General features: G+C 36.7%; 1 protein-coding gene across 21 annotated transcripts in view; it reads right to left on the reverse strand.

Annotated features, from left to right (window-relative positions):
- Positions 1 to 27,715, reverse strand: part of LOC310741820 (band 4.1-like protein 1) — a 54,482-nt gene extending 26,767 nt beyond the window's left edge. For 14 of the 21 annotated variants that reach the window (XR_014538064.1, XR_014538065.1, XR_014538066.1 and 11 more), the window contains exons 1-4: positions 27,491 to 27,644; positions 9,924 to 10,009; positions 7,984 to 8,148; positions 3,746 to 3,850 (exon numbers count right to left, since the gene is read on the reverse strand). Coding sequence is in view for 17 of the 21 variants with exons in the window: in XM_083570138.1 (XP_083426264.1) it covers positions 3,746 to 3,850; positions 7,984 to 8,148; positions 9,924 to 9,992 (339 nt within the window). In the remaining 4 variants the exon portion in view is untranslated. Of the gene's footprint in view, positions 1 to 3,745; positions 3,851 to 7,983; positions 8,149 to 9,923; positions 10,010 to 27,490 lie in introns of all 21 variants that reach the window. The other 7 variants (XM_083570144.1, XM_083570137.1, XM_083570151.1 and 4 more) reach the window with 4 other exon arrangements.

The following is a 27,715-nucleotide window of genomic DNA, read 5'->3' on the forward strand; positions in this document are numbered from 1 at the left end:
TCAGGAGGACTGGTGTAGGTTCCTGCCGTGGGCCGAATACGCCCAGAACTCGCTACGTCAGGACTCCACGGGGCTCACCCCGTTCCAGTGCATGCTGGGTTTTCAGCCGCCCCTGTTCCCTTGGTCGGACGAGCCCAGCAGCGTGCCATCCGTCGACTACTGGTTCCCGGGAGAGCAGTCGGGTCTGGGAGTCAGCGCACACCCAGCTGCGTCGAGCCCTCCGCAATACCCGCCGACACGCTGACGCACGGCGGCTGGACTCCCCCCGCTACCGTCCTGGAGACCTGGTATGGCTGTCCACCAGGGACCTGAAACTCAAACTGCCCTGTCGCAAGCTGAGCCCCCGGTTCATAGGGCCCTTCAGGATCACCGACCAAGTCAGCGCAGTGCTCCTACCGGCTCGCACTGCCGCCAAGGTACGGTATCCATCCCACGTTCCACGTGTCCCTATTGAAACCATGTGCCTCTTCTGTCTCTCGCCCTCCAGGTGGCCCCGTAGCGCCCGACCCGCCGGAAGTCGTGGACCAGCCCGGGGTCTAGGTGGTGAGAGAGGTCCTGGAGTCCAGACGGCGCCGGGGTCGCCTCGAATATCTAGTGGACTGGGAGGGATTTGGCCCGGAGGAACGGTCGTGGGTGGCCCGGCAGGACATTCTGGACCCGGCGTTGCTGGCTGAGTTCCACGCGGCTCATCCTCGCTGCCCGGCGCCTTGGTCGAGGGGCAGGCTGCGCCGCCGGTTCAGGGCATCTGGTGCCGCCCCTGGGGGAGGGGGTGGTGTCAGGGATCACCCTGCTTCTTCTCCCGTGCGCGCCCCGCCCGCTCGGAGCACCTCGCCATCATACTGATTCCACACACCTGTTCCTCATCACCCTCGCAGCATACTTAAGCGCCTCACTCACCCCACTCCGTTGTCCGTTATTGTTCATGTTTGGACTCTGTGTGTGTGTTCCTGGCTCTGGCTTTTCTATTTTTTGTGCATTAAAGACTGTTTGCTGTGCCTCGGCTTCCACCTCGCTCACTTACGCCTGACAATAGCATTCATTCATCTTTAATAGCAGCCTGACCAGGGCCATAGTCATTTTAATAAGGCTATTAGGTTTTTTTATTCATTGGGAAATTAAATTTACTTAGTCCAAAATATATAATAGGCAGGTGCAAGTGTAACACTACCCCCCACCCCCACCCCTCACACACTCACTCACACACACACACATATGTATAAATATCACCATGCTGATAAATGAAAAATAAATGCTTAGTGTCCTCTATAAATACTCTGGCAACACTTTAGCAACAACCACATGTAGCTCTTTTGGTGAGGCTTCTTGCTACCCCTAAAGCAAACGCCATATGGAAAGCTGTGCCCCTTCTCCTGCTGAAATTCCCTCTTAGTCCTTTTGGTTGTACCAGGCCCCGATATTGGCTTAGAATCTTCACCTAAAAGATTCATCTTTAACACAGAAAAGCATTATATTTGTCAGTTGCACTTCAGACCTAATTCAAGGCAGACTGAGAGATTTATAGTACTCCAGTTTATGCAGGTATTACTCAGGTCTAGGTTGAACAAGGGCCCTGCAAACAGAGTACACAAGAAAAGCATGACTAAGGACTCCAATATCCAAACTTCCTCTTATTCTAATGCCTCTTAAGTCCATCTAAAAACTAGACTGTACTGATCCCTGTTTTTTTTTCTGTGAATTAGAGGGTGGTTGCTGATCCTTTAGAGACTTATCATGACTAATCATTCCAGTATAATTTATTTACCTCCATTAAGGAATAGCATTACTCGTCCTCCCGATTCTAACAAGAATGACTCCATTGAGGACAACAAGGACCCTGCCAAGGACCTTGCCGATCCACCTCCTGACTCCACAGAAGGTGTCACCACTCCTCATTTCACAGGGGATGATGTTACCCAGTGTCCTGACTGCACAGAGGATGATGTTGCTTCACTCCCCAGCATTCACAGAGGATATTTCTGGCCTTTGCTGCACCTTAGTTCAATTACATTAATGTTTGATCCACCTTCTCAGAAGGCTTTGCTCTTTAGAGGATATCATCAAGGGCACAGTTCTGTTAACTATGTTTTTGCAATATTTTTTTTATTTTATACTTTTGCTTTGAAAAGAAGGAATGCAGATGCTTTTTATGTCAGACTGTCAGCAAGCTGCTCCTTGGTAGAAAACCAAAGGGTATAGTAAATACTGCTAGAGTGAAGAAGCTCCTGGTTATCCTCTTTGCTAATTTCCATATGGAGTTTTTATTATTCACAACCATCTTCAGAGGCTACAGTTTCCCCAGATAAGGTGCTCCAGATTGTTCCCCATATAGGCAAAAGATGGGTGCATCTTTTCTACCATCAGCACAATTATATGTCTGAAATTGATATAATCCTCTAAAACATTCTCTATTAAAGGCAATGCAATGCATTACTTTCAAAACCTTTCCCTGAGTTCCAAAAACTTAAAGCACTTGATTTCAAATCTGATTAGTTTGTTGGAGATTTTACACAGAAGGAGACGTTTACAAAAGTGCACTCTAGTTTTTAATAGTTGCTATAGTCCCTCTATTTAATGTATAAGCAAAATGATGACACCGTACAATTGGTTATAATGGCTCACTAATTAATTTGAGTTCATGGGTAGCTACAGTCTGTAGGTGTGGGTTATATATGTATGTATATATCAGAGTTTACAATCTCTCTCAGAGTTTAAATAAATTTTTATTACATAAGCAGTATTTGTCATCTATTAACTGGAATCAAGCCCTTGTAGTAGGACTTTTCTGATTCTGTTTTTGTTCCTTTACTGAACTGTTATCTGTTATAGCAAGAATACTGTAACTCTCTTTCCTCTGTATATTTTCATAAGGAAACCCCTTACTTATTATCTAATATCTCAAATGGTTACGTTACGACTTTGTCATTTTCAATGTTCAAGATTGCACCTGCTGCTTTCAGTGATAGCTGAATGCAGTCTAGTAGAAGATTTACAGTTTATATCTAACACACAGTCTGCCCTGTTGCTAAGATTACAACTTCCGTTGTTCAATGCAAAAGTCTTTCATTGCCAAACCTAAAAGCTTTTCCACTTTATTCATATTTAATTTTCAGTATTCTTCCCCTGACATAGCGATTAAGTAATTTCTTTCCTCAAACTGTTCTGGTACAAGCTGTGTCAATGATAGATGAACACAGTGCACACAATATTGCACTCTTACATCCTTTGTCAAGTCTGCATGTGCCTTTTTGTATGGGCAGTCTTTTGTTCAGTGATGTGGTTTGGCTGGGATTTTGATGATACCTATCTAAAGATTCTGTGCAAAGTATGTGACTTATTTTCTCCATTTACATCTAGCGCATCAACTGCCTGAAGAAGTTTGTCATTCCAACTCCAGTATATAATATATATATATATTACCTAAGGTAAACTATTTTAGAAATGTACCACTATTTACCATATTCATATTATATAAAACTGACTGCATGACTTGTTTACTAGTTAAGTCAATTATGCCAAAAATATTAAAGAAACATCATTAAAATTGCCCATCTTTAAGCAATTTTACAGAGTCCAAAGGTTATAGAGGCATCTATAGCAAACTATGGATGGAATACCCTGGAAAGAGGTAGGTTCACCATTATTCATACATGAAAAGCCATTTATAAATGCACACTGCATATAAGGCCATTTGATGCTCAGATTTCTGTCACAGTCAAACATTTGTGTATTGTGTATTAAGTCCAACCTTTTGACTGTCAGCATCACAGAAGGTCAGGCCAAAGTAGTCCTTCTCCAGCAGGTTCAGATGCTCACACACCATATCCAGCAAGACTTGACCTTTGCAGGATTTCTGCCCCCAGCCAACATGCAAAAAACACACAAAAAAAAAACCAACAACGTTTACAGCTTTAGATTAGCACATTTTTTAAATACAGTGGAACCCGGTTATGTCGATGTCCTAGGGGGTTGCCAAAAAGCATCGAGATAACCGATGATCGAGATAAACGAAAATCAAAATGGCGGCAATATATTAACCTGCTTGAAATTTCTTTATGTACATGATGTGCGTTAATAAATGAGAATGTGCATGCACGTGTTTTTGGAGGGTTTTTTACACATCAGCGTTGCCGCGATTTGTTTGATGAAGGCATGCTATAAAAATACATACAGTACATGTTTATCTGTTAGGAATCCACCTGCCACGCCCCCTTCGGCCCCTTTCAGCGTGTCAGGTGCTTTCTCGGCCGCTTTCTCTGAAGCTCCCGGCTTCAATCGTGCACATATGGTGCTCGTTTAGCATCATCACCAGCCCCTATTTAAACTTCCACACTCTCACTGTCCGTTATTGTTGGTATATGTTGGTTCACGGCGGTCGTTGTTATCTCTCATGCGTACGTGCCTTCCCACTGGCACTCTCTCAACGGCTGCGCTTTTCTTCCCAAAGCGCATCGTGGATCACCCCCGGTCCTGCCGGTGTTCATTCTATGCTTTTGCTGCTCATCCCACGTTCTCCCGTGTGCGCATAACATTTAACAACAAAAGGCATATGTGCACTAACTAACAGCAGAGATTCACCAGTATACAATACAACACCTGTAGCAGCTGTAAGGTTTGATTTTTCCGACACTTCCGCGAGTTCTTCTGCGGCTGCACCGAGATAACCGACGTTAAATGGCAAATTTTTCCCCCCTTGTGCTCGAGATATCATGGTTCGGCGACATAAAAAAGTCGACATAACCATTAAAAAATGCTAAGACAAAGCGAGAATTTGGCGGTTCGACTTCAAAAACGTCGACTTAATAGGGTTGTCGAGTTAACCGAGGTCGAGATAAGTGGGTTCCACTGTGCTTGGCACAAACTGTCCCCTTCCCATTTCAATCAACACCAAATACAAATTTCTATAAACAAACAAAAAATTAGCTAGAACATTCCAGAATTTTGGTGCCACGTACACATAAAGCTGTAATAATGTCAATCATTATTTCTACCATTTCTTCCACATGATATTAATTAGGACCCTTGGTCTATTTAATTGTAATCAATCCAGTCAATATTTATCTAAGGATAATTATTAGAAAAATAAAAAGTCTATACATTACATACTAACTTTTTTCAAATCTTAGGAGCATTTTAAACCCTTTGCGAAAGCTCTGTTTATTGTACTGTGAGATTGAAATGGTGAACAGAGTGGTGCTGAACTGCTCACAGCATGCCGAGCTAAAACACATACATATGTCACAAAAATATTTGAAGAATTCTAGCTATGCACTATAATGTTGTCGAGACCTCAAGGCCATATTGCAAAAAGAGTGGCAGAAGCAAAGTACTTAAGATGCCGGCTTTCAAAGTGGCACTCTACAAAGACACCAAGCATTCACCACCCAGGGAATGCAGTTCCCACAGCAACAGGGAGAAGAAGCAGCTGTTTCCATGGAAACAGAAGTGACAAAAAGGGCTTTTCTCCCTTTTGTGTCTCTGTGCCTCCTCCCTACACCTCTAAGAGCTCCATGACTGGATATTTTTACAGAGAAGTTGGGGGGTGGTGACCAGAGGTCCTAGTGCAAAAACTTCAATATACATGTTATAGTTATAGCAAAAGACAAACACATCTTGTATTATGAGGGAATTTTTAAGATACATTTAATATTCCTAGCTATGACAATCATATCAAAGCAGTCACTTCTAAAACCTTCAATTGCTGAAAAGACATCCAGAGAATTTTCCAGAGATTCCACAGAGATTTAAGCACACTTGTTGTTAAGGGTGATTTTTGAATAAAGTGTGCATTCTTATCAGAAAACATGTCACTTTAAGCAAAAATGTGTAGGATTTTGACCTAAAACAAATATAATGTGCACTACTAGAATTTGTTAAAATCATATGATATTTATTGATTCATATTTATGGTAAATATCAAGCATGTCTTTAAGGCATATATGCTAGCAATATGTTGAATATGACTTGAACTGCTGATACTACTTATATAGTAGCATCTTTATCATTAGCGTTAATCATATAATCTCCCTGATATCAACTCCATGTGCATGTCTATAGACATAAGGACTTTTTTTTTCTGCATGAGAGAGTTAGTTAGTATTATTGACATGTGAGCCCAGGAATCAAATTGGAATGAGGAGTCAATTTCCAGTGGGGGATTTTTTTTCCTAGGGAAAATAATTTGTCGCTTCAAGTACTGTACACGCATTCAGCACAGTCTAATAAAGCTAATCGGAATATGAATGAGCTTTTGCTTCACTTACTCCTAGTCAGTGAACTCACTTGAGATGCTGCCACACCTTACGCATATTAATGCAAACACGCACGCACACACACGCACACACACACACACACACACACACACACACACACACACACACACACACACACACAATATCCTGGTACCATGTCTATCATCTATTACTTTGATTAGAATAGATTAAACAAATCTATTCTTTGCCCTTTGACTGTGACAAAGTGGTCACTTTTTTAAAGGCTAACATTATATAGAAGATCTAGCCACAGGGCAGGACACGCTGACAATGCTTTAATCTATAGCTAGTGAATGTGCTTGTTTGAGATCAGACAGGAGATCTATAAATTTATCAGTATAAAAAATTCACCCTCTCCCCAGATGATTCCCAGGGCAGAGAATATGACACGTAGACTCGACTGTCACCACTGGGTAGAGTACATCCAGCTAATAGCACACCCAGGGCCTGAAATCATCCCCTGATGAGGGTTTTAAAACTAGGGGTCGTACGATTTATAAACAGGGTCGTGCGAGAAGCATACAATGAAATTTTTAGTTTGATTTATTTGTATTTTTTTACAAATTAATATTAGTAATATAAAATATAGATTTTGTGCTACTGAGAGTCACATTCAGACAAGCTATATTACAATGAAATTTTTGTTGTTTTTACAAACCTGACACAATACATCCACATAGGTTTGCAATAAAACAAAATATATGGGATTACTTTTACTTTTATGTTTTCCTTTGTTTGTTGGGTTTATCTAAAATCTCATATGTAAAACCTATACCTTTTTTTAAAAAGCAGAACAGCCTTTGTACTAGCACTAAGACTGTTACTGAGTATGAACACTATGCTATTATAATTAGTGCTTGCTTAATGAAACCCATTTAGACCTACTGAAAAGTGTTTCACATACCCACCTTATAAATATTTTAGTTCAGTTAGTAATTCTGAATATAATGTCACAACATTTAGCATTCGATTTGGAAACCTGGTGAACACTTGTTTTGCTCTAACCTGCCATTTAGCGAATGCTGTTTCCAGGTGTACATTTAATACACTGTAAGGGTGTGAAATATGCTGTTTACTGCCGCTACTTCTAAATAAGCATGTAATATCATGGGTCAAGTATAGAACAGTCCCCTCTGCATCTCATCGGTCCATACCGCACCTTGCATTTTCCTAGAACAACGAGCACTCACCATTGAACACTTACCACACCACATGCACCTCATGTAGATTAGTGCAAAGTATATTCCTTCAATTTTAAGTCATTTACCTTATTATTGATAATGATATCAAAAAGGTGTTGTAATTACAAAGTTTAAAAAAGAAATAAAGAAATTAAAAAAATGTCATTCATATGTTCATTTGGAGTGTTTTGCCCAAAAGTTTTGAAAATCTCTGTTCCAGAAAACAATCTACAAAAGCTATTATTGAAAAACTACAAGATGTACTAAAAGGTACCATAGTAATGGATACAAATGTATCCATAGTCCACAGACATCTTATCATGACCTGGTACATCCCTAAAAGCACCAGGCTCTAATAATAATACAACTTATGCATGTGTCCCTGTGTGAAAAAAATTAAAATTATTCAACTGACCTTGCATGTAGTGTTTTCACGTAGAACAAAGAAATATATACATAAAATGCAAAAGTTTGTTTGTCAATAAAGTGTCAATGAAGTGTCAATCAGGCACATTAGGCAACAACCGCCGTACCTCTAGTCCAGTTTCATATTCAGATCCATCCAACAGCATGACTTTCACGGGCACTGTCTTTGGTTTTTTGGAGGATTTCTGTGGGGATCTCGACATCCTGCTTGATGTTTTCTCAGATGAGTCATCTGTGTCCCGGTGTTCATCAGACATCTTTGAGTCACGATCCTATAAAAAATAAAGCACATGCATGATACACTAATTTGTAAAGTTCAAACCTGCGCATTAGGTTTCCTAAGTTTTTCCTTGGCATTATGTTTTCTAGTTTCCTAAGTTCTAGTTCACCATGGTCATTTCCATCAGAACTATTAGAGTCTGCACATATTCATTAATTTCCTTGCCAGGTAGAAATAGCAAAGATGTCATCTTATAACCGTAACCCCACACAGACAGCCTATAAAAGGTCCCTGCTACATCACATTTTCATCTTGCTAAACAAGGTCAGGCTGAATTAGGATGATGAACATACAGTAAGACATGGCTAAGTTTGTTTTAATTGCAACATATAGTAATGCTAATAGAAACATGTGGAGCATGCATCACTAACAACGGAAAGGCTGAAAGAAATAAAAACTACCTTCCTTCGTCAGAGTTGTTAGAGTAGGGAATGAAGTAAACATAAATGGCTGCTGAGCCTAGTATGGAGAAAAACAGCTCTTGCAGCAAGAACAGAAATAAGCAGCACATTTGCTGCATTGAAACGCAAGGCGTAACTGCCCAATCCATCATAGTGGTTGTTTCTGATTTTCTGAATTTGAGTAAAATTCAGAATGCAATGCAGGAATGTGGCTAAGTAGCAGCAACAATAAATATGCTACGGATAAGAATTAAGGCTGCTTAGACGAAACTAAAGCTGAAGCCTCCACTCCATATATGTGATCTAATCACTAGTAACAGAGTTTGTCCTTCAACTGGCACTGGGCTAATCTGCCTTGTACCACTTTTATTCAAGAGCTATATTGTGCATTTTAAACATGTTGGAAGTAGACTCATATTTCAGCCAGTAGCTAACAGAATGGGTGTGATTTGCAGTATGCTTCTGTAGAGACACTGGTGGCCTTATTAGTGGTAGAAGTTGATGTTCTGCCTGTGAATCTGTGCTACCTACCTTAAATAAAAGTGAGAAAAAGCTTCTGGCCATTATTGAGATGATGTTTATAGTACACAGTGTACCAAAAACCTACAGGCAGTACTGGATCTGCAAGATTATCACCTCTTTCTGTCAGTAATGAACTAGATATTTAAAGCTGCCGGAAACAGTAGCAACAGTAACTCGAAACAGCAACAGCAGATAGATAGATTTTTGCAGGATACAGCGTGGGCCATGCTGGGATTCCTTGCAAAGCCAGAACAATTAAAGAAGCATATGTGTCACATCAGCGTGTGACCACACTTCTTATGGCACAATTCACTAGAAGTGCTGCAGGATTACAGCATCATATCTGAAAATAAGTATTGGCTTGCAGATCTTTGGTCAACCACCACCAAACATAGGGATCCAAGTGAATTGGCAGTATAGCCTGAAGTACAGTCACTGCAACATTGTAGCGGGGACCTTTTTATATACAGCAAATGTGTATTTGTGTTACTTGTGCTACTTGTAAGAGCATTACAAAATCCACTAGTTCCCTAGGACCCTGCTCTGACAGTTCCCAAATAAGTTTTCGAACTACATTCACATACACACTATATTTTACCTTAAATGAAAATTAATCCATATCATTTAGACAACAACAAACAAACAATAATAATAATATTAATAATAATAATAATAATAATAATAATAACAATTATAATAATATTTACAGATAAAATGTAAAATGCAAAATATTTAATTATGAGAAAAGTGTCCAAACTTTTGATCAATCATTTGTATGATGCATTATATTGCATCAAATTTCATGTGAAGCATGCAACATTGCTGTATTGTCTTCTGGTCCTACCTGATCTCTTCTTTTGCTGTCTCCCTCCATGGAGTTCTTCACATCAGAAGTTGAACCCTTCTCTGACATTCTGAGTACTCACAGTCCTACAGAAAGACACACCAAGTTGAAAGATTTTTTTCAAAAATAAATGTACTTACATATAGCCAAACACATTGGGGTGTTTGGGCAATGTGTAATTGAGATAATCAGATATTTTTATTTAATGTCTCTGAAATTTGTCAGATAAGTACCTCAACTGAATTTTTAAATACTGAAGTTACTTTCAGTGAGAATAAAATCTAAATTGTAAACAAAGGCTACTGTACCAAATATTAACATTTACTTTCTCAGGTGTTCACATACTTATTTGCAGCTGTATCATACAAATAAATAGTTAAAAATTCATACATTGTGATTTCTGGATTGTTTTTTTTAGATTATGTCTCTCACAGTGGACATGCACCTACGATGACAATTTCAGACCCCTCCATGATTTCTAAGTGGGAGAACTTGCAAAATAGCAGGGTGTTCAAATACTTATTTTCCTCACTGTATATATATATATATATATATATATATATATATATATATATATATATATATATATATATATATATATATATATATATATAAACAAATAATTAAATAGAAAAAATTTATATTACGGTCAAATATTGCAGGGGCAAATGTTGCATATGTTGAGTTTATGGTTATACTATAAATTCATAAGTAAAAAAAATGCTTAATTAGTTTGATATGGACAGATGGTTTTAAATCATTAAATCAAACATTCAACAAATAAACTATTTCTGTTTTGGTGGAACCTGGGGGACCAGACAAACAGTCCAAAGTGCATTAGACATTATACAAATCCAGTATCCAGAAAATATCTCAAACAGACAGGAGATAAAAAATAAATAAATAAATCGAAAATAGTTTAAACTTATTGATTTAGTTAATTTTCTGGGAGAAGAATTAGCAATTACAAAAAAATATAATAATAATAATAATCATTTTTAAAGACAAAGTGGTTTTATTTCGCATGTGATATATGTTTAAATGAAATTCACATCTCTGTGGTTTAAACACTTTTCATGGCTTTCTACACCCACATGCACTACACAGTATTTAGGTTCTTCCACAAACCTACTTCCAACTGTTTCTAGTCTCGGAAATAACTCTGTGCTCCCTTTCTACCTACAGGACTGCAACTAATTTACTGATACACGAGCATATGCACTCACTGCTTTAATTCTCAGTGTGGTGAAAAACACTTAGCACAAAGCCATGCTGTGAATATTTCGCAGAAAGTTACGCCAATGGCACTCTACATATCTCTCTCTCTCTTCCACACACACTCTCTCTGATGCTATTACAAGAAATGTCATAAATTAAGCCCTCTGGTGTGACAACAGCAGTAACATGAAGCATGAGAGAAACTGAGACGAAAAGCAACACGTTGAGAGTGAAAATCTAATGACAGACAAAAACAGTTAAAAATGTCTAACAGTGTTACAGACTCAATATGAAATTCTCATCTATAGTTTAATGAGAAAATGTTTAAAAAATGTCTGTCATTTCAACATCAAATCTCAGAAGCCTGTTTCAGCATCTGTTGTGCACAAATTACAAATTATGATTTAAGTACTACATGTTGCAGATTATTAAGAGTAGAACTACACAATGAAATAATAAGAGACTTCTGGCTCAGACTGAAATATACTGTCTGAAAGTATATTCTTCAGCTGGTACCTGGCACTGGCAAAATCTTTTCAAACCCATTGCTCTTTCAAGAGTTTTTTTAAACTATACATAGTCTTGTTATTACTTGGAATGTACCAATCTTCAAAACATTTTGCTGGAATCATGTAAAGGCAAAAAACATTGAACTTATATAAACATTACATTGAAAAACACATTGACTGAAAATGGCCTGCACTTCATACAATCTCTCACTCATATAAAGTATATAGTGATTAATTCTAGTTTCTGTCCAGCCTCTTTACGCAATGACAGGTTTTGTAGCTGTATGTCAAAGAGGTTTGGAATATAAATTACTTTATTATAATCTCAGCTGAGTGGGGTTTTTTTCTTGAAAATTGGCTATAATCAGTTTAAAGTATGCTCAGAATTCTTAATACAGTGATTAAAGTAATGATAATGAACAATGAGGACAATCATCCAGATGAAATGAAGATTTTGCAAAATGAGATTGTGCCTCTTGAGAATTACTAGTATTAAATAATGACAGCTTAGATATCAAATATGTTTTTTTTTACTGCTTTTTTCCATTTCATTCACAAGGTTTTATTTCTTTAACTGTTATTAAACCCAATGGTATAAATCACCAGTGTTGGGCAATAACGCATTACTAGTAACTTTTGACAGTAACTAATACTGTAACGCATTACTTTTTTAATAAATTAACTCCATTACTGTATGGTGCGTTGTTTTTTAAATTAATTAATTTCGGCTGAAGTGTAGCCTAACAGTCTAACCTGTTTACAATAAAGACGCATTGTAGGATTGGTGGATGAACCACTGTAAACACGAAGAAGACGCACTGTTAGCGTGTCTCCGTTTATTCAGGTCTGTGCAGCAGTAATGGCGAGTCGAGGCGAGAGCAAGACGAGTTTCTCAAAGTTCAAATATGTTATTATTTCACATATTACTTTAGTTGAGTATAAAGATAAAAACTTTTTAGTCAAATGTAAGCTGTGTTTTTCTGGTTCGAAGGTCGTATCTACTGCAATAGCAGCAACTCCAATCTGTCGAAGCTCCTCCAGAAACTCCATGCCTCGACGAAGCTAGAAGCTAGAAGCTAATCCGGTGTTGTTTTGTACATTGTTGATAGTTTTTATACTTCAGCTGTGATGGGAACATTTTTAGGGCTCAACACAACAGCTTTTATAATGCAGAAGCCACTTTAGTTTTTTATTGTGAATATATTATTCAGCTTGTTTTGTTATTTATTTCAGAAATCCTTGTGATATATTCAGTTTGTTCTGGTCTGACTTAAATAAAATAGCGTTTAAAAATTACTTTGTGTTTAAGTCAGTTTTGTGTTTGTATAGACCATAATGCATTAATAAATTAATTAATTAACGCATTAATGGGAACATTAAAGAACGTTCTTTTAAAAAGTAACTAAAAAGTTACTTTTTACAGTAACGCAATACTTTTTGGTGTAAGTAATCAACAAAGTAATTGAGTTACTTTTTGAATGAAGTAACTAGTATCTGTAACTTGTTACTATTTCTTAGTAACTAGCACAACACTGTGAATTACATATCAAAATTCTGTATATAGCTAAAAAAAGAACCGTCCTGCAAGAAGTAAAAGTAGTTTCAACAACATTAGGCGTGTGCTTAAAATCACAAGCAGCATGACAAATATTTAGGTAATATACTCATTTTGTACTTTAATAACTGCTCCGTTTTTATAGCCAGAACTGATGATGCACAAAAATACAGACAATATACAATTATGATATTATGCCTTATTATTGCACTTGTGACATGATCATGGAAACCAGGTCTAAGAGTTACCAATAGTCCAGTACATTCCGCAATCAATGTGTACAGTAATAAATAGTTGGGTGGATTTTAGTGTGTCAAAAACAGCTACATTTATATATATAGTAACAATTGTGAACACTGTACTAATGCTTTTTATTTCCAAGAAACACTGCAAAAATGAAAACTAAACTTGTAAATACTTAACAATGAGCCATTGATGAGCTCACAATAACTGTAATTCAGAATGCCTGTTGGCACAAAAGTTAAATGTTTGCATACATTTGCATTATATCACTCTTACTGCCTGCTATACTCAACTGTTTTTTTGTTTGTTTGATTTTACAGTAAACCCATGTAAAACCATGTACACAAACTAAATAGATAACTGATGAGCTTGCAAATTATTTAGGTTTTAGAATCATGTTTAATTGATTATACTTTATATCAATAAGTTTCATTGTTTCCACCACACTCATTTGAGGACATCTAGCTTAAATAAAATGCATATGATCCAGAGCCTAGCTTGGGAACACTGAATACAAACTGTGAGAATTCACTCTAAATGAGACACCAGTCCATCACAGTGCACCATGCATTTAAATTTACAAACTCATTCAGAATTCTTTACCAATCTGCCCACCTGCAGGTTTTTGAGCATGGGAAACATATGGGGAATATGGAAATGGTGAATCCTGAGGTAAAAACTCCACACAGACATTCAATCGAACTCAAGATCAAACTGAAGACCCTGGAGTTATGAGATTCCAGAATTCAACATGCAAAATACTGCTTTAATACTGTTTTACCCAACAGGACTAGTGATACAGAATACAAGGCAAGCAATCACAGATTTTGATGCTATAAAGCCAAAACCTGTTCGCTAAACCATGAGATAAATAAAAAGTCTTTAAAGATTGAAAAATCAGACAGATTATAATACATACGTAGTCAACATGCAGTTATATAAACAGCCAATCATTTCAGCACAAAGCATTAAAATCATGCAGAACAAGCACTTCAGTTAATATATGTTAGGAAAACTGTAATCTCTGTGATGTTTCGCATGGCATGACTCTTGATCTGTATCTGTATGATTTTATGCAATGCGTTGCTGCCACTTGATTGGCTAATTAGATAACCGCATAAACATACAGGAGTTCCTTTTAAAGTGGACAATAAGTACATGTCTAGTGAAGACAACCTCCAGGAATATAAAAGAAAGAGTGAGCAGGTACACTTCTGTTTCAGGCAGATGCGTGTGAGCCCAAAATGTACATAACAATACAATTATTTTCTCAGCATGGATATTGAAATGGATGATGGATCTAATATTAGTATCCAAATATTTTTCCCCAACCCAATGATATATTCAGTTTAAATCAATTATATTTCAATTGCACGTACACATACATTATGACATTATAACATTATAATCCGTTCTCGGTCTGCAGTGGTCAGTATCTATTAAAAGTGGTCCAAGAAAAGAACAATTGTGAACAAGCAACATGGTAATGGGTGGCCAAGGCTTATCGATGCGCATGTGGAGGGATGGCTGGCCCATGTGGTCCGACAGACGGGCTACTATAGCTGAAATTGCTGAAGAAGTTAATGCTGTTAATGCTTGAATTGTCAGTGTTTTGTCAGCAAAACGGGGACCAATGCACTATTAGGAAGGGGGTCATAATGTTATGCCTGATCGGTGTCTGACATTAGAGATTGTCAAAAGACATCTTTAGAGAAATGCATACATTTCAAATATAAATTTTTAAATGTATCCCTAATGCATGTATCCATTATGCTGTAGGTAATTGACATTCCACTTCTATGTGGTTAGTCTTTTATTACTCTATTCAATAAAGGAGATTTAAATGCAAACTGTTCTTTTTAATTGTATTCATAAGGATGTATATATTTACTGAAATAAAAGTATTTAGGAAAACTATATATCCACCACATATAATGCCACAGAAAGAAACACAAAAACAAGGTTTAAAAATTAGACCAGCATCCATCCAGCTTTTTTTCATAAGAAACATAAAGACATGTATGGCTTACTGTCCTGTGAAATATTAAACACCATGCTAAAATGGCCATGAAAGATGTGTCTCTCTCACTGGAGCTGAATGTTTGCTCAGATTCCTGCAGATTAAATCACACATCAGACCGAGATAACAGGCAGTCAGATGCGAGACACACTACTTTTATCTCATGTTAGGAAAAAGACTTCTTGTTGTTTTTTTAACAGCGATAAGAAAATTGTTAGCATTACTTTTTAAACGGTAGCTTGAGGAGCTATTAAATCCTAAATGTTCTATTTGGCTAAATAAGGTTGTTCACATTGTAATGAATTCATATGATATTGCAATAGAAAAAGAATGTAGTGCAATACTCTTCTAAACACACCATTATTAAGTTTCCCTTCCTATTTCTCCTTAGGGAAAAGTGTGTCATCATTTCAGAGGAGTCAATATTACTTTAGATTTTTTTTGGAAACATCTGTAAATGGCAGGTAAAAATGTTCACACATGATTTGAAACAAAAAAAGAACTCGTGCTACATTTAAACTAAAGCTGCTAACTGCTCCATCTCTATGTATAGAAATATCAGCTGACAAAACTCTAATTTATTATTCTACTAATTAGCAAAACAAACAACAAACAAACAAATTCCCATGGAAAGCAGCATAGTGGAGCAGAACCCCCAGTTCAGTCTTGTTGCAGTCTGTTTGGCGTTTCTGTGCATGTTGTTTTTTTTTCCTGTGTATGTGTGGATATTCCCAGTGGTCTCTGATTTCCTCCCACCTCCCTAAAACATGTTGGCTGGTGAATTGGTTAAGCTAAATTCCCCCTAGGTATAAATGTCATTACTGAAAACCCTCCCATAATTGTATTTTGAAAAAAAAAAATACCCACCAGCCCCTAAGTTTTAGCCTGAGTCATTCATGTCATCTGTGAAGGACTACAGTGATATTGAAATACAGGTAAAACTTCAAGTCCTTCACAGGACTTTAGGATACAACAAGTAAAAAAAAAAAAAAGGTTATTTCCTTCACTGCACTGTGCTTGAATGATTATAGGGTTCAAGGTTCTGAATAGTACATAAGCAAGTTAAAAGAGTCTTTGAACAATTAATGAATAACAAAAATATTCAGGGATATGATTATATTCAGAAGGCAGGGGTTATTTTAGACATCAGACACTATGAAAGAAATCAGTTTACCATCTTATGCTGTGACATTTATCCAGAACCTTGCACTTATGTATGGTCTCAACCATTTATATCCAACCTTTGAGGCTGCTGATGATAACCTGCCTGCAGTCAATAGTATGGTTCAGTGAACAGCAAAATCAAAATGCCTTTTTTTAAGAGAAAATAAGTTATTAAAATGTTCGAAAACAGGCGTATTATGTGCTATAATTGCTGCTTTCTGAGAAAGGATTGCTTAGCTACAATCTTGATGTCCCTGGTTGTTCTGGCTGCCCTAATGTGCCTTTATCTATAAATGTTCTTTTCAGAAGTCAGTGTCATTGTAGATAATCCTGCAAGGAGTCAATGTGCCTTCAATGCTGATGACAAATGAGAGTGAGTGTGGATGTCTTGGGAAAGGATTAGATATGTTGTATAAAAACTGAAAATACAAAACACAACCTTTAGGGTTACTGCAGTGGCCTAGGAATTATGAAGTGCATATACTGTGAAACAGAACTTCAGGTACCCCTATCTAGCTTTGCCATACTGAGCATTGAGGACACAGTAGGATCCTGGCACACTGTCAGTCCATATGGACATAAAGGCAGTGACAGTCCAAAGGGAGCAGCCTTTTTCTTTCTGACACTCTTGAGCCAGAAAAGTGTGGCAATTCTCAAGAAAGTGATGCCATATCCACACTGGATGATGAAACCAACATGTTGGGCATTACGTATTACCAGAGCAATAGGTGTAGGTGCTTTCACCTTCATTGCTAGTCCAGTTTGGCCCATCTTGTCAGATATAGACATTTCTCCATATATTTTATATGGAGAAATACTTATAGCTATACTGGTTCAGTTTGTTACTGGTGGTAGCAGCTTTACCATCGAAATAACAGCTTTAACTTTTTGCTACACTTTGGTAAGCATTATTTGTTTACATACAGCATTTGCAGCAATACAAGCACAGAGATGAAGGCATGCCAACTGTTTTGTGTGGTCTAATTCAGTGAGTCCATGTGTATCAGACACATCACCCTCGCAGCTAGCATTACTCACTAACAGTTGTTTGCCTACTGAAAAAATAGGTCTGTGAAAAAACACTTAGCATTTGACCTACATCTTTCATCCATCAAACAGAAATACAAACACTGGTCACTCATCCCAATTTCAACATACTTCTGTCGCTCCGTTACATAAAAAGCCATGCACAAAAGTTCTTTTCAATCTTAGAATCAACAAGCACAGGAATAAAGCGACCGAATGCAGCTATGTTAGTGTCCTTTAAATGGCAACAATATAGTTGAAAATACTGGCTTGCTTAGATAAATGCCCTAAGAGGCAGAAAAATTGTGGGAATTATTTCTCATAAAATGACAGCCACACTATGCCATTTGTTAGGAACGATCTTTCCCTGTGTGCCCTCCCTGCAGCATTGCTGTTGGGAGAAAAAGGGAGCCGTGTTTGCAAGTGGCCCACTGTCACTCTGAGTGCAATCGCTCATCTGCGGTGCAATCTGTTAAAGGAATCCATCGTTCATGGCGCAAAGTCATGGCCGCAGAGCAAAAAAGCTGCAGGACGGCATCTGAGAAACTTCATGCAATACTTCGAGAACAGATATTTATAAATAAATAAAGCCTCCGAATTTGTTTTCCCCTGCAGAAAAACGATACGAGAAAATTTATTTTAGCAGAATACACATTTTTCTAAAATGGGTGATAAAAACTTCATATAGTATTTGACACATGCATTAAATCCAAAAAGCCAAATATGGTAGCCATTGCAGTAAGCAATAATGGCTCGACCCATTTTAATTTGCAGACCTAAGCACATCAATATTCAAACGCTTGCTAAAAAAAAAGAGGCAATGACCTCATCCCACTCTGTTTAATCAGCTGCTGGCACTGGATGAGTAGGTCCTTCTTATTCAAACCTTTTAATTGGATTTGTTGAGAAAAAATTCTTCAGCGGACAAGCACTATACACTTCCTTAGGCAAACATTTTTTAATATGGCTACCTGCTCTCACAAAGAGCTCTAGATGATCATTTCTTTTATGAATACTTTTTGTTGGGCATCAAACACCCTGCTTTTTTGCACAGCACAGTGCTTTAAAAGAAAATTCTCTTTCTGCAGAAAAACCTTTTTCTATTGCAACCCTACGGATCTTCATTCATATTTATAGTACCACTCTCTTGAACCCAGTCACTGCACAAATTCTATTCCTTATTCACAGCTATTATAATGTAATAAGAAAGTAATGCATGATGCCGTGGACCTTGGTATCACTTCTGAGAAAACAGATGCAATAACTTATAAACCAACCACTTTTAAGAAAGAGTGAATTCCTTCATATGTCCTCATAATAAAGGAATTTAAATTACACTCTATCATAATGATTCCGCATATCCTCTGGGCCTACAGGACAAAAACACAACACCATGAGTGAATTAAATGTTCAGCCCTATAATAAATGTTAAAACATTTTTTCAGGTGGCGCATTCAGGGATAATGTTCAGGCATTAAGTAATTTTTTTTATTTTTTATTCCCAGGCTCTAATGGATACTTTCTTTGGCTATTTCATCCATCAGATAAGGTTTCAACCATATGCCATCAAATATGGCCCCAGTTGGCATATTGAAATTAAATAGCTGGATTTGTGTGTCAATTAGCAAATTACCTCATTACACTTGAACAACAACTGTTCCTTCTTATTAGTTGTATTATAAATGAGATAGTTGCTGAATCAAAACATCATGTATTCTGCTGTTGTTTTTAATCTTGTTGGCATGTTTTAATGGCACCAACTTGGAAAACAAACCATCTTGGATGCACTGACACATTTGGTGATAGTTCAATATTACATGGATGATGTATCTCCAGATATAATCTGATACTCAAGGCACATAAAATGACCAGGACCTTTACTTCACTGTTTACTCTCTTGCTACTTTGGACTTTTATTCATTTTTATACTAGATAAAGTTTAGTTATCATTTTGCACTGTGCCTGGGAACAAGTGTATAATTGTCACACAAACCTTACATTATATATGTTTCATATGTGGGACAATGAAGCTGAAATTTGAAACTTTTAAGTTATCAAAATCAAATAATAAAATAATTATATATGAATATAAACACATCATATATCACATTTTAATAAATACTCAAAGGTCAATTGGAGCCAGCTATGTAAAAAAAAAAAGGTAATCAGATTTGTCTAAACATATCCCCGGAGATTAAATAAACAACGTGTGGTCAAAAATCCTGACTGTGTACATTCAAAGGACACTGAGATAACTCCATTAAATAGACAATATCCAAGGGCATCTTAAATGAAGCAACCCATCCTGCAAGCATTTCCATAGACAACAATAATTAGATTGTGAGAATTCATGATAATTCACAGATTTTGAAAATTGCAAACACCCATAATGATTATCATCTGTTAATTTATTTTTATTTTTTTGCACACCACCTTCATCCTGATGGCATTAATGCAACAAAAAGTATTTTCCTTCTATTGTCTTCGCAGATTTCACAGACGGTTATTATCACAAAACCATCGCAAAGCTTCAGGTCTCTCACAATGACAGGCTTTCAATATGACATCTAAACAAAGTAAAATGACAGCAAATACACATACACACACACACACACACTTTTCTGATGGGATAATGGAAAATTAAACAGTGCGATGCATGCTTTTTGTAGAATACAGTTGCCATAGTGACTAAAAATGAACTGGCATTGCATAACTGCATAACTTTTAACTGTTTGGCAGGGGACCTTACATTTCTGGCTCACAGAGAATAATGATTTATTTAAGTCAATGTAGAGCCATCTTTATTAGCTCTAGAACTGGAAATGGCTATAAATATGTTAAATAACAGAATAACATTCCAATATATATATATAAAACAGTTCAATAATTAAATAATTTTGATAATAAATTATCTAATGAGACCTATTAATGCAATATAGTTATGTTTGTTTTACCTGCATGACTTGACATGTAGTCCATGCTGCATACAACTGCAGAAACACTTCTAAAAACAAGACTTTTTCATTTTAAAGAAAAACCTAACTAAGAGAACAATTGCACAGCATATTCACTTATGTTCTAGTCAATTATATGTAGTTTGCTTTGCGGTTCAAGCAGAACTAAAAAAGTGTTGAAGCAGGAAAAATCATTCAACCTGATTTCTGTAGATCTGTTATGATTATACCTGAAAATGGTCTTGACATGATCACAATAGTTCTGACTGGAACATTTCTGCAAAAACAATATTCTCTAATTGTAGTACTAACTTGATCTATGACTAAGTAAGTCACAGTACTAACAGGACTACTGTTTTTAACCTAATCTCCATTTACAGTATCTATATAAAGGTGCACCTCAATAAATTAGAATATCATTAAAAAGTTTATTTATTTTAGTAATTCAATACAAAGAGTGAAACTCGTATATTATACAGAATCATCACATTTTCAACACAGTTCAACACAGTTCATTTTTCTTCATGTTGATGATTATGGCTTACAGCTAATGAAAACCCAAAATTCAGTATCTCGGAAAATTTTAACATTGTGAAAAAGTTCAATATTGGAGACGTATGGTGTCACACTCTAATCAGCTCATTGAATCCAAACACCTGCAAAGGTTTCCTGAGCATTTAAATGCTGTCATAGTCTGGTTCAGGCTACACAATCATGGGGGAAGACTGCTGACTTGACAGTTGTCCAGAAGACTATCATTGACACCCTGCACATAGAGGGTAAGACACAAAAGGTCATTGCTAAACAAGCTGCTGTTCACAGAGACCTGTATCCAAGCACATTAATGGAAAGTTAAATGTAAGGCAAAATGTGTTAGGAAAAAGGTGAAACAAAGCCCTTTCAAAAATTTGGGAGATTCACAAACAGGGGACTGCAGCTGGAGTCAGTGCTTCAAGAGCCACCACGTACCGACGTATCCATGGGCTACAACTGATGCTTTTCCTGTGTCAAGCCACTCATGAACCAGAGACAATGTCAGAGGTGTCTTACCTGGGCAAAGGACAAAAAGGACTGGACTGTTGCTCAGTGGGCCAAAGTCGTCTTTTCAGATGAAAGGAAAGAAAATTTGGCATTTCATTTGGAAATCAAGATACTAGATTCTGGTTTAAGGATCATATGTACATATAAATTCATCACACAGCACTGCAAAAGCTGAAACACAGCTCCAAGATGTAGTCAATTTTAGAAATGTCATAATAAGATAACAAGCCCCCAGAAAGATGCCATTTTTGGTTTTCATTGTATTCCTTTTTTGTTCATTCTTGGCTCACATGAAGTTGCTGGGAAGCAGTAGCTCACTGGTTAAGGCATTGGGCTTTGAAATAGAAGGTCACAAATTCAGTTTCCAGCACCATTATGCTGCCCTGTTTGGCCATTGATAAATGCCCTTTAACTGCTTAGTTATCAATAACTGTAAGTCAAGATAAGAAGGTCTGTTATAAATGTACATGAGAATAATAAAAGAACATTGCTATATACACTTATATACATTGCTATTTACTTTGCAAATAGCCAAAAATGCAACTTTGGAAATAGCCAGTTCACCAAATTTAGTTGATGAGATCCACACCATTCACTAAACATGTTTACAAGATGCTAATCTAATATAAATAAAACTAATATATAGCTTAATCTTACTATTGCATTTCAAGTAGCTGAATATCGAATACTTGCACCTTCTCAGAACTGTTGCTTTAATCATAAAAACTTCTCCATGTAATAGAACCAACACATTTGGTACTATTTGCCTTTATGACTGTATGCTGTAATGAAAATAAAACTCAGCACAGTTTTAGCACTTCCTTGGTCACCTATATCTTATATGATCGCGTATCTAGAGCATCATCTAAATGTCTGTATAGTTATTTAAAAATGTCGATTAGTTTAAAGACTGGATATAAATGTAAAAATTACTGATACTATTAAAATTTAATTGAACTGTGATTTTGTATCAATAATGTAAACTTTTATAACAACAAAAAGTCTGAGAATTTGTTATGTATAATACACAAATAATTAACTGATCTCACTAATCTTAAGAAAAAGATTATCAAATATGTTAATAAGTTTTAGTATGTTTACAAAATGTATTGGTTTTAAAATTGTTATTTCACTTTACAATCCCATGAGCAATAAATTCTTGGAATATGAGAGCCATAACATCACCCACAACTTGAATAAATCTGCAACAAATCAATTCCACTGGCACATGCATTCTATTTCGCATCCTATCTGATACAGGAGTGGATCGATGCTCTGCTCTGAGGAGCATAGAAAAAGGGCAGCAATGGTATATTATTAGCCGCATCGGCATAATTATTAGAAACGCAATTACATGTTGGTATATATTTTAATGGTCAGTTCTACATTTTGCCTCTGTGCCATATTTTGGCCATAACGATGACCATCACTGGTATTGATCAATTACTAAAACTGTCCATACAGATGTAATAGAGCAGTGCCAATTAGATTCACTGACTTAAGTTTTAGTATATTTTTTTCATGAATATGTATTGAATTATTGCCAAAAGTCTATTCTTTTCATTTCATAGCTTTAATCTCGAGTGCGCTGCAAGCAGTGTCTGTTTACGTTGAGCTTTCTATCCGAACAGGTTTCAGCCGTCACATCACATGTTTCTGAGATCAAAGGAAATCTGCCATGAGCCTTTTGAATAAGCAGTGCAGGTTCCAGCAGCATATAGTACATGCTGCTTGAAGCTGTTGCTTTAACCAATCAGATTGCTAGTTGTCGGCACGGGGGCCATCTGGCAGGAATTGGTCGGCATTTTCACCTCCTTTGATTAAATAGTCAGAGCTCTCAAATTGCATCTGTAGCAAACTGCATAAGCTCAAAAATATTTGTTTGGATTTGATCACAGTTTTTTCATTCAACAATTTCTGACAGAGGAGAAGAAATGGATTTGGCCGCAAGATGGAATTTTCCAGAAAAGCTGGACAAAGGTCAGCCAATACAGCTGAAAGCAGTTGTTTAGCTTTTCATCAACCATTTATACTTTTACTATAGATGTGATGTCATAATAGTAGCATTAAAATTGGTTGAAGTTGGACACTACTGAAGGCGTTAGTGTGAAATGCATGGCATCTATTTAAACATCCAGTTTCTAGAAGACAAGAAGATTCCCTTTATTCGTGAACTAGAACAACATGCAACTTGACATTGCAATTAATCAGTTTGTGAAATTAATTCGCAGTATACACTATACAAGTCCTGACATCAAGTTAATGTGGTGTGTTGGGTGTTTAATGCAAAGTATTTTACTAACTGCATATGATACTTTTATGATAATTGATATTTTAGAACTTTAAAACTAACCAATCCATTGTCACTATAATCAACCATGTTAGTAAATAGGAGTTAAGAGTTAATTAATTCAGAGTTAAGTGCCAACGTTTTTTTTTTTTTTTTTTACAAAAGCAATATTCAAGACAGTTCAAAAGAAAACCAGTCCAACTTCTGGTCCAAATCATCAAATCTTTGCCTTATAATTTACAGTTTTTTCCTTATTTTTTAGCAGTCTTTGAACAGTCTGCCTTTCATTTCAAAAAGGAAATTACACTCACTGCACTGAAATCAAATTATGCTGTCAGAATGCTGTTTGAATGCTGCATGGGCTCAATTCAGGAAACTTGCAACAGCCACTGCGAAAGCCATCGTGTGATATATCCTTCCATCTATAGAGCATATAAAACACCTCAAACCCTGACCCATATCTTATTCATGCGCACTCCCTCCAATGTGCCTTCCCATGGGTCGCCATGCACAGGATACAGAAAACCATTAAAAATCCGGTGTGTATGAAGTTAGTTACCTATCCAGGGAGAGGAAAATTAAAAGGAAATGTTTTCTCTGTGTGTCAGACCTGAAGGCATTAGTAGGCACACTGAGTAGAGCAGATGAACACTGAGGGGAGCAGAACCCCAGATATCCTTGTTAAGAGCTTAGAGTGTTGAGAAATAATAAAATAAAAGCTAGGAAATTAAAAATGAAACTACCATTCTTCAAAGAATTTCTTAATTTCAAATTCCTGCAATTTATTAACTTTTTACAATAACTACTGATTTTTATAAATGCTAAAAACTGACATTGTTTGCAATTTTAACATTGCCACTGCATTTTATTAACTATTAAATACTTCTGAATAAATGTACAATTAATTTAGAGGTATTTATAGAAGAAATAAATATTTACAATTATATAAAAGAGACAGAATTCACTACAATTCTTACACCAGAGATGTTTTATTATTATTATTATTGAACAATACATTGTGCTAAACTGTTACAGTTAATGTCATGTAAAAGTGAGAGACGCACATTTTCAGGACAGAAAAGTGAAGCAAGAGAAAGCAAGAGAAAGAGAGAGATAGAAAAAGAGAGAGAGAGAGAAAGAGAAAGAGATGGAGAGAGAGAGGAGACAGGAAAGGTATTATATATAGCTGCTATAATGTAAGTAATTACAGGAAATAACTCTCATGTGAGGAAATATCCTGACTGACAGCCAAGACATCTTCCATACATATATGAAAATAAATGTCTCCTAACAACTGCTAATCAACACCTTTTGATTTGAGAATGCAGCCATGGCATGGTGAAATTATTGTAATCAAGACACATTCTCTGTTAAAAGAAAAAAAATGATTTGACGATCATTTTGGTGTGATGTTTTATCACATGCCACAATTATACTGCTTAGAATTCCAGTGACCCCCAATGTAAAATGCTTTACTGTGTGTCTGTTTGCTCCTCCCATAATCAATAATGCTAAGACTTCCAGGCCTCCAGTGCTCAATTATTAGTGTCCTTAATGTTACAGCTCTAATTGTGGTCAAAATGCACACAATCTTTTTTTAATCAATCTTTCACATTTGTGCCATCTTTAGTTTGTCCCAGGATCCAACAGCAAATTAAGATCATGAAGAAATCCTCTGCTACATCCTAAATCCTTGTGCAATATGATGTTACATATTCACTTTTACATAATCTTCCAATTAACCATACAAATAACGATAATTGTATTATTATTATTTTTTATTCCTTTCAAGTAAGTTCTTTAACAGGGTTCGACTAACAGTGACATCGTGTTAAGCCTTCTTTCACCCACTTTATTTCCTCTTTACCCCACAATAATATGACTGCTACGCTGCAGATAAAATGAAGGATAACACCTGCTTTCTTCAAGATTTATGAAGCCAAACAATCTTATATTTTATTACAGATGCTCATGCTGCATCTTAGGGCAGTGCAATACCCTCAGATACAAATGAGACCTGGCCTTTTTTTGTTATATATATGACAGTGATTGTCTAGTGTCAATGTGATTGACAGCAGAGACAGAAGGTTTCCCAGTCATAGACGTCATTGGCATCAGCAGGATTTTGACACAATCTCCTGACAAAAGGGCAAGACCCATTTTGGGATTGAATTCATTTTTATAATTGATCGTTCTCCATTATCTCGCTACAATACCAAAAACAGTTATCACCTAGCTGAATTAGTAAATGTTTTGGTTACAAATTTAAATCTATACATGACATTTCAAAACAGATATAAGAATCTGTATCTGGTGTTGTGCATGACTTAATGGTTAATTGGCTCCGAATCTGCCCATTAACGCTTCACTAACACGTGCTGAACTGTCTCAATCTTTTAACATCAAATCTTCTAGCATGGCCATATTAGATAAATTTAAATCCAATATGTAAAAATAAACCAAATAAAATAAACAACTGCAATAAAAAAAATGGGAAATCCCTAAGTGTAGTACTTATTCATAGAGTTGCAGTGCTACACTTTTTATTGTAAATCATTATTATAAATATTAATATTATCTGAATTGCCTGTTTCTCACCTATACATTGCGTTAATAGCCAGCCTTCCGAATTGCTGTGTTAAATCAGTAGTGTTTCCTATGTGCGGTTCTGCCCCTGTGGAGTCCACACTCGGGTTATTTCTTGGAATCTCTCCATCATCTATTATTTGTTTCCCAGTGCCACGCCCTCTCCTTCATTAACACAGCAAACCTCTTACAACTTACAATCAGTGCCTTCAATCCGACAAATCACACCTATAAAAATAGACTCGCACATCTACATTTGCGCTTGCATTTTTATTTTTTGTTAAATGAAGGTTTATCACACTAAACAGATTTTGTTTAACTCCCTTTTAGAAGATGAAATGAAAAATCAGTAATGTCCTTCCTAAAGCATCAAGAAAGCAATTAGAGACATATCCTGTGTCCTATAGAAGTGGAAAGCTATGATCTGGGTTCTGTCCAGTTAGTTTAATAATAGGTTGCAAGAATATGTGTGTGTGTGTGTGTGTGTGTGTGTGTGTGTGTGTGTGTGTGTGTGTGTGTGGGAAGGGAGGGGGATGCCAAATTTGTTAGATTATTGTCCGAAATAAGGAATCACTAGCAAAAAATAAAAGAAATCTGCATATATTTAAATATAGTAAAACACATTGTTTATTATGCATAAACGATCAAATAAGTATTAAAATAATAAAATAAAAGAGACCGGTGACAGCAATAAATCTCTGCTGTGCCGCACCGGCCTGGTGCCGAAAAATGTCACCCTCGGAATAGTGTAAGATGAAAACCTTGGAGCACACATGCAGAAAAGCCAAAACTGAAATCCAAGGACATTACATTGCTTTATCACAATGCCGATGTGCTAATATGAGGACATTAGATAAACCACATTGAACATCGTATCACGGAAACACACACACACACACACATACACACACACACACACGATTCACAGCAGCGCACAGAAATAAACAATAGAAAGAATTACCTCGATTTCCAAGTCGGCTTTTCGTCCGGAAGACAAGCATGGAGGTCACGGGACTGCAAATGTGTTGAGTCAATCCCACGTCTTTCCGTGCGCTTTGGTGAGACAAAGCGGTCTGAGAGAGAGAGAGAGAGAGAGAGAGAGAGAGAGAGAGAGAGAGAGAGAGAGAGAGAGAGAGAGAGAGATGGATGAGAAGAGGGGCGGGTGCGCGCACGCCAATACACCTAT

This window comes from Silurus aristotelis (genome assembly GCF_946808225.1).
Source record: "Silurus aristotelis genome assembly, chromosome: 19".
Classification (NCBI taxonomy): Eukaryota; Metazoa; Chordata; class Actinopteri; order Siluriformes; family Siluridae; genus Silurus; species Silurus aristotelis.